This window comes from Crocuta crocuta, unplaced genomic scaffold, assembly GCF_008692635.1.
Source record: "Crocuta crocuta isolate KB4526 unplaced genomic scaffold, BGI_CrCroc_1.0 scaffold531, whole genome shotgun sequence".
Classification (NCBI taxonomy): domain Eukaryota; kingdom Metazoa; phylum Chordata; class Mammalia; order Carnivora; family Hyaenidae; genus Crocuta; species Crocuta crocuta.
Window position 1 is genome coordinate 2,255,382 of NW_027531997.1, and position 8,739 is coordinate 2,264,120.

The 8,739-nt window shown below is 40.7% G+C and overlaps 1 protein-coding gene across 1 annotated transcript in view; it reads right to left on the reverse strand.

Annotated features, from left to right (window-relative positions):
- LUZP4 (leucine zipper protein 4) overlaps positions 1-8,739 on the reverse strand; it is a 62,836-nt gene that overhangs the window by 10,013 nt on the left and 44,084 nt on the right. Inside the window, exons 5-6 of the mRNA XM_077775168.1 lie at positions 7,229-8,292; positions 2,337-2,418 (exon numbers count right to left, since the gene is read on the reverse strand). Of these exons, the coding sequence (XP_077631294.1) occupies positions 2,337-2,418; positions 7,229-8,292 (1,146 nt within the window). The remainder of the gene's footprint in view (positions 1-2,336; positions 2,419-7,228; positions 8,293-8,739) is intronic.

An 8,739-nucleotide genomic window follows, 5' to 3' on the forward strand; every position in this document is an offset into this window, starting at 1 on the left:
ATATTTGCCCCTATATTCTCAAGGGGAAGTTTTATTTCACACTGAAAATCTCTTGAATATGTATGTATGTATGTATGTATCTATCTATCTACCTATCGATTCTACGAAATTAACTAGAATGTAAAGACTTTTATTTATTTATTTTGAGAGAGAGAGAGCATGAAAGCAAGGGGGGAGAGGGAAAGGGAGAGAGAGAATCCCAAGCAGCCTCCATGCCCAGCACAGAGCCTGATGCAGGGCTCAGTCTCATGACTGTGAGATCATGATCTGAGCTGAAATCAAGAGTCAGATGCTTAACCGACTGAGCCACCCAGGTGCCCCAGAATGTGAAGACTTTTAAAAACCCANTGGGTGGCTCAGTCGGTTAAGTGGCCAACTTTGGCTCAGGTCAAGATCTCGCGGTTCGTGAGTTCGGGCCCTGTGTCGGGCTCTGGGCTAACAGCTTGGAGCCTGGAGACTGCTTCAGATTCTGTGTCTCCCTCTTTCTCTGCCCTCCTCCACTCATACTCTGTCTCTCTGTCTCTCAAAAATGAATAAATGTTAAAAAAAAATTTTTTTAAGCCATTGATTTTTAAAGTAACCATATCTATATGGCCATAATGAACATTTTATAATTATAATAAATAATTTGATATGATCATCATAGTAATAATAAAATAATAACTCCAATTTATAGAATGCTCACCATAATCCCACCTCTATCCTAAAATGTTAACACATATTTCAATTAATCATCACAACAGCCTATAAGATCAATATTCTTGCCATTTTATAGCTGAGAAAACAAGCTCAAAGGGACTTGCCTAGGGTTCCTCAGCTACTATACTTCATCAAATCCAAGATACCATGATTATAAAATGTACTGTTATTTTGCCTATCACTGAAAAGGCATTTATTTATTTATTTATTTATTTATTTGAGGGAGAGAGCGAGCAGGGGAGCAGGGCAGAGGAAGTGAGAGAGAGAACCTTAAGCAAGCTGTACGCTCAGCGTGGAGCCTGATGCATGTTGGATCCCATGACCCTGGGATCATGACCTGAGCCGAAATCAAGAGTCACACACTCAGCTGACTGAGCCACCCAGGCGCGCTGAAAAAGTTTTTAAGCTTCTCAATTTAACTATGATATACCATAGTGAATGTAACGTACTTCCTGATTTCGGCGATATTAAAACTGACAAAAGCATGTGTATCTTGAAATTGATTAGACTGGTAGGAAGTGGTAGAAATATGATTCCATTCACATGTGAGTAAAAGGCTTTGTCATTAGTCACTTCACCGTACCACTTAGATCTCTTTAAATATCCTGCCGATGTCCTTCATTCTAATCTTATTTATAGGGGAAAGAAAACTGATACGGAGAGCAGGGGAAGGGACTTGTTCAAGGTCATACACATAGCTAGTACGTAGATTAGCCAGGACACGATGTCTCTCTGACTCAGACTGGTACAGTTTACATTATATCACATTGCCATCTAAGCTACCCTGTGTTTTGCTATAGGTGAAGAGGTACTGGGAAGGTACCAGAGTGGCATGTGTAGGAATAAGTATTAGGTATCTCTTGTAAGAGCTCCATCTACTCAAGAGAACTTTTCACTTAAATACTTAGGTCAAACACATGAGTTCTGTATTAAAGATGGAAGTTTCCAGGAAAATAGTTACAAGAACTGCTGTATATTGATTCAGCCAGTTAAATCTGTTATTCATAGCACTTGAGTAAGTTATAAATAAAATAAAGACAATGCCCTGGGAATTCGATGATTGTACAAGATTGTTTTAAGATAACATATGCTACCGGGGCATCTGGTTAGCTCAGTCGGTGGAGCATGTGACTCTGGATCTCAGGGCCATAAGTTCAAGCCCCCCACTGGGTGTGGAGCCTACTTACAAATAATAATACATGCTATTAAGCCCCCCACTGGGTGTGGAGCCTACTTACAAATAATAATACATGCTATTAAGCCCCCCACTGGGTGTGGAGCCTACTTACAAATAATAATACATGCTATTAATACGTTTTATTTGTACCACCCAACTCATTTTTGTCTCATGCCCACTTAGAAGCTAAATAATATAAAGTAGGAGGAGGGCAACGGGTGGGAAGGGGGAACCTTTTCAAGCCATTGTACTATATGGGTGGAAACGTGTAGACATGTTTGACAAATGTGGCTTCTTCTTCCACTGATGTTGGTATATTAAAGTAATCGTCACTGTAAGCAGATGCCAAAACTAATGAGAAGAAAAATGGCTACAAAAAAAGAAAGCCTATTCAAATGAAAATGACATTTAAAAAACTATATAGAATCTGTGCTGTAAAAATGAAAAGGCTGCTACTTACCTTTCGGTTCCTGTTCATTTGATCATATCTCCACCACATCTGTTTCTGGGAGTGTGGGTTCCTTCTTTTCATTGTTAAAAACCTGGCACAAGTCATAAATGGTGATATTTTAAAACAGCTACTTTTTATATGGAATGAAATTATGTAAAAGAAATGTCTTCAAGCAGTATGATTTTATTATACATATTTAAACATCTGACTTAAGACTGAATACTAGATGCGATTAAAATGCAGAATAGTGTTTTGATAAGTGATTTCGATAAGTAATAGGAAGAGGAAGAGCCCAGACTCTGCTCTCCCTCCACCAGGTGAGAGCACAGAGAGAAGGTGGCGGCCGTGTGCAAGACAGGAAGAGAGCTCCCGCCAGATCCTGACCAAGCTGGCGCCTTGATCTCGGACTTCCGGCCTCTGGAAGTGGGAGGAATAAAATCTTGTTTTAAGCAACAGAAGCCACCTAGCCNCCACCCCGCCCGCACCCCTACGTCAGACTTCTGGGCTCCAGAACTGGGAGAAACCAATGCCTGTTGTTTCAACTACCCAGTCCGTGCTATTTTGTCATGGCAGCCCAAGCAGACAAAGACAGCAGCGGGCTGCGAAGCTGCAGGCCCGTTTTGCCCAAGAGAGACACTCTCTTAAAAATAACATATAGGGGCGCCTGGGTGGCTCAGTCGGTGAAGCATCCGACTATGCTCAGGTCATGATCTTGCGGTTTCATGAGTTCAAGTCCCACGTCGGGCTCTGTGCTGACAGCTTGGGGCCTGCTTTGGATTCTGTGTCTCCCTGCCCCTCCCCTGCTCACACTCAGACTCTCTCCCTCTCAAAAATAAACAAACATTAAAAAAATGTTTTTAGTTATAAATAAATGAGTAAAAACAATATATAGACTAGACTACCTCTGTAAGAACTCCAGAGACCAGCTGAGAACCTATGGCACTTGAGCCATCGTAAAACCAAGAAGGGGTTCCAGAGAATGGGGGAGGAATAAGCCCCGCATTTAGAGGAAACTCCCGGACTAGGGCTCCTCCCTTGGGATAGAACCGAAAGAGGGGACCACGTATCGAATGTTCTGGTTTCTCCAGGGGCTGCCTGTGGGGCCAGCCTTTTGTCTCACCAGACTCAGGGCATCAGTGGGACCGGGGCCAGAGTTTGGAAGCTACTGGAAAGAGAGGCAAGCAGCACGTCAGAGCTGCAGCTCTGTAGGCAGATGCCAAGGGGAACAAGAGATTATAGAAGACTTGAGAGGTGCTAGAACTCCCAGACAGTAGATGGGCGGTCTTCTCCTGCGCAAGGCCACAATGTAAAGACTGGGAAAGGTGTTTATTTTTTCTAGATGTGCAAATCCCAGCAGAAACTATAAGACAAACAAAGAAACAGAGACTTGGTCCAATCAACCAAAATAAAACTCCAGAAATCAACCTTAAAGGAATGCAGATCCACGAGCCACCCGACAAAGGATTTAAAATAATGGTCATAGAGATGTTCAATGAGCTACAAGAGAACGCAGATGCATGGCTAAAGGAGATCAGGAAAATGATGCACAAGCAAAACAGGGTTAGCAGCAAGGAAACAGAAACTATAAAAAAGAACGAAACAAATTCTGGAGCTGAAAAATACAAGAACTGAAATGAAAAATTCATTAGAGGGGTTCAACAGAAGATTGCATTAGGCAGAAAAAAGAATCAGCAAACTTGAAGAGGTCACTGGAAATCATTTCAAGGTCATTTGAAATCATTGAGTTGGAGAAGCAAAAAAAAAATGAACAAAGAAAAATGAAGAGAGACTAAGGGATTTATAGTTTATTATCAAGCAGGCCCATATATGCATTATGAGAATCCTAGAAGGGGATGGAAGAGCAGAGAGGGTATTTGAAGAGGTAGAAGCAACCCAAATGTCCATCAAAAGATAAATAAAGTCTGGTATATACACACAATGGAATATCATTCAGCCTTTCAAAGGAAGGCAATCTTGCCCCAGGCTACAACATAGATTAACCTTGAGACTATTATGCTAAGTGAAATAAACTACTCACAAAAAACCCCCACGAATAGTACATGATTCCACTTACAGGAGGTGTCTAAAGTAGTCAAACGCACAGAAACAGAGAAACAGAAAGGAAAATGGTAGTTATCAAGGATTGGGGTGAAGGGAAAGTGGGAAGTTATTTAACGGGTTTAGAGTTTCAGCTTTGTGAGATGAAGTTCTATAGATCTGTTTCACAGCACTGTGAATATACTTAACATCACTGAAGTGTACACTTGAAAATGATTAAGATGGTCATTTTCTGTTGCTTTTTACAATGTTTTAAATGAAAAAAACAAAATTCATGAATTCTTAAGATGTTTCCAGTTGGGCTAGATCTTTAGTCACGTAGTCCAAATCTCCCCTTGCACTTATTAGGAAATTGAGATCTAGAAACATTCAGTAATTTGCCCAATACACTTAGTGACAGAATTGGGACATAAAGCTGTGTTTTTATATTCTTATGTTGTTTCCACTCACTCATGCTACTTATACTCCATGAGGGGCCGTTTCCTTAAAAATCACGGACCAGATTCTCACTGGCATCATCATATTCCAAGAAATAAGAAAAATACTAACAGTTGAGTAACAAATGAGGCCAGGGAATAGTGAAGAATCTCGGAAGAAAAATCGGGAAATCAAGTAATCAGTCTGAAAAGACTTCTGTTTTTCAAAGTGAGACATAGTAAATTAGGGATTTTAGACTCAAAGATCTGATTTGTCCGTTATCATCAAGTTTGAATCTGTTCCAGGAATGACTTGGAATGGTGGAGTGGTAATGTCAGTTGTCACTCTGTAATTGGAGTTTAATTGGCAAGGAGTGTGAAACTAAGAGGCCCACTTCCTCTGAAGCTGTTATCTGTGTTTACAAAAGCTTTCATCAGGTGGACCAGCCCAGCCAATGTAAAGATAGGTGCACGTTGCCAGTTGCCAGTTCATTTCATGTAAATTACTGAGTGGAGGGTACAAAAGACAGCTTTTGTTCTGCGTGCTTCTCCATTTACATATCACTTCAGCCAAGAAAGGCATCTGTCTATGGATGTAATTACCAGATCAGAAAAGGATCCAGTATTTTTGGGTGTTAAAAATCCAAATCCACACCTTGCTTACAAGAAATTCTCTTTAGAGTTTTTGAGAATCATACTGGTTTTTCAGAATTGAAAAGCATTATTGCGAATCTCCAATAAATGATGTCCTGCATAGGCTATCCTTCTTTATCATTCTTTACTCCTTATCATATAAGAGGCTACTTTTTACCCAGACCACACTGGGCTTGTACATTGGTGACTTATTTAAGGCAGAAATGTACTTAACACTTCTGGTTTGTCTTTATCTTCTGGTGAAGTTGGCCTGAGAGAAAAATTTCACATGAGGGCATGAAATTCCTAAAGTCTTCATTTTATACTTGGTGCAAAAGCCAACTCTAGGTTTGAAGAGTATTCTTACACCTAACTGGTCCACTTATGTGTAGTATTAGACTGGAAAATGATGGAGTAGAAGAATTAATCTCCAGGGGATCAATTATAAGAGTATGTTAATTTTCTGTACTTTATATGTTCTTTTATAATAAATAGTTCTGCATTTGAGAACTTTAATGTTAACCAAGCGAGAACTACTTATTTGTGCTGAGAATACAAATAATTATAATAATAGAAGATAAAGGAGAAACAACTGAACACAATTGTTCATTATCTTTCAAGATGGAAAGTGACAGAGATACGGCGTTGTAAATAGAATGGTGGCACCTCAGTGGAAGTATTATGCCACTCGACCGACAAAAATTACTGTATAAAATAAAGTAAAACAGAAAAATCTTGAAGGAATGCAGAAATATTAATTACCTGTCATCAGTGTTAAGCATGTTTCAATTTTGATAGCAAATTATTTGTGTACTGTTAATATAAATGGGATGAGGCCTTTAGCATTAAAATAGTGACTACATCAGACATCGTCTATATACACAATAACCTACACCTACATTTTGGGGGGGAAAATGCAGCTGAAACTAGCAATTTTGTGCAATTGTTAATATGTGCTAAAATACCTGACTAGACATTTATAGGCAATGCAAACTGAAGGCAATCACTGAGAAGTCTGAACTGGAAATAAACCTTTACTCAATTACCTAAGCACAATACAAGCGACTTGTGGTTTTTAAAACTCAAACAATCTGCAAGACTATTAAATTTCTCTCTCTCTCTCTCTTCCCCCTCCTCTTTCTTATTTTTGCTAGGGCAGACAGATCTAACCTAACAGTTTTATGAGGCAAGTAAACATACACACTGTATTCTAAATATATTCAGAAGGTTAGTGTTGTATCTTACACAAAGAATAGCATCCTCTCCTATGGTCTGAGTCAAAGGAAAGCAGAAAAGTTCAGCTGCTCAAAGAGGCACCTATCATCTGTGTGCTAAGGACTCTCTGAGGACTCTTTGGGAAGGAGACAGAGAAAGGAAACATAGAAATTCATTATCGGAGATTATATATTATCAGTCTAGCATAGTTTGTTGTTAGATTAGCTAGCCTAGAAAGCTGGCAGTTTCAAAGGGTATGGGACACCAAGTCTATGTCTTTTCATTGTCGGGAAGGCTCAGTAGGAAAGGCTGAGCACATGGGATGCTGCCAGGAAAAGCCAACCTAGAGGAAACAAGTTAATGAGGGCACACTGGGAATCTGGATGATACTAGAGATGGTCAGCAAGTGGAAAGAATACTGATGCCATGTATGTGTTACCTCCAATCTATTAATATCTTAGTCCCAATACAACATCTGTTACAAACACGTATCTACCCATTAAAATAAAAGTAAGCATGCCCTTCCATTTCCATATTATTCAACACATTGTACTAATGATTAAGTATTTACGTATTTACCTGTTAAATTGAGACTCAAATTCGGGTGATGTTCTGAATCTTTCTACTGGTGAGTATCTTCCATATCTCCCTGATTGGCCATAATAACTCCCTGATGGGAGATAAGATCTCTCTGAGGGGAAATAAGATCTCCCTGATGGGACAGAAGATCTCCTTGATGAGTAATAAGATCTCCCTGATGGGACAGGAGATCTCTTTGACGGGACAGGAGATCTCTTTGACAGGAAATACGATCTCCCTGATGGGGCAGGAGATCTCCTTGACGGGAAATATGATCTCCCTGATGAGTAATAAGATCTCCCTGATGGGACAGGAGATCTCCCTGACGAGAAACGAGATCTCCCTGACCGGACGGGAGATCTCCCCGACCAGACAGGAGATCTCCCCGACCAGACAGGAGATCTCCCCGACCGGACAGGAGATCTCCCCGACCGGACAGGAGATCTCCCTGACCGGACAGGAGATCTCCCTGACCGGATGGGAGATCTCCTTGACTGGACAGGAGATCTCCCTGAAGAGTAATAAGATCTCCCTGATGGGATAGGAGATCTCCGTGATGGGAAATGAGATCTCCCTGATGGAATTGGAGATCTCCCTGATGGGACGTGAGATCTTCTTGATGGGACATGAGATCTCCCTGACGGGATATGAGATCTCTTTGAATGATCACGAGATCTCTCTGAGTGACCATGAAATCTCTCAGTGTGGCCACGAGATCTCTCTAACTGGCTATGGGATCTTTCTGGGTAGCCATGAGCTCGTTTTATCTGGGTATGAGATCTCTCCTGCTGGTCATGAGCTCTCTCTAGTTGGCCACGAGATCTTTCTGTTTGGGCCCAAGATCTCTCCGATTGGTCACAAGATGTATCAGATTGGTCATGAGAACTCTCTGACTGGCCACGAGATCTCTCTGACTGATCAGAAGAACTCTCCAACTGGCCTTGAGATCTCTCTGAACGATTGTTTTCTGACGCTTGGCCTTGAGGTCCTTCCAACTGCTGCTGGTTCTCCTCCGACGGGCTTCCACTCTTCTCTGCCTGGGAGTTGGAATTGTCATTGCACTTCTGCAAAAAAAAACCCACAATTTTGCAAAACAAATATAATGCTATTTTGTCAAAGCCAGTTCTATGGACAATTTCTTTTTTAAGAACTTCATTGCCTCTACTTTTATAAAGTTTTCAGAACTAATTTGCAGAGAAAACTCAGATCCCATGTCACTGGCACAAAGAATATCATACATGTAAGTGTTTAGTATAATTAGGGGCACCTGGGTGGCTCAGTCGGTGAAGCGTCTAACTTCAGCTCAGGTCACAATCTCATGGTTTGTGAGTTCGAGCCCCAGCTGTCAGCTCAGAGCCTGGAGCCTGCTTCGGATTCTGTGTCTCCTTTGCTCTCTGCCTCTCCCCTGCTCATGCTTTGTCTGTCTCACTGTTTCTCAAAAATAAACATTTAAAACTTTTTAAAAAATAAAAATAAAAAAATAAAGTTTAATAAAATGTTTTAAATGTAGG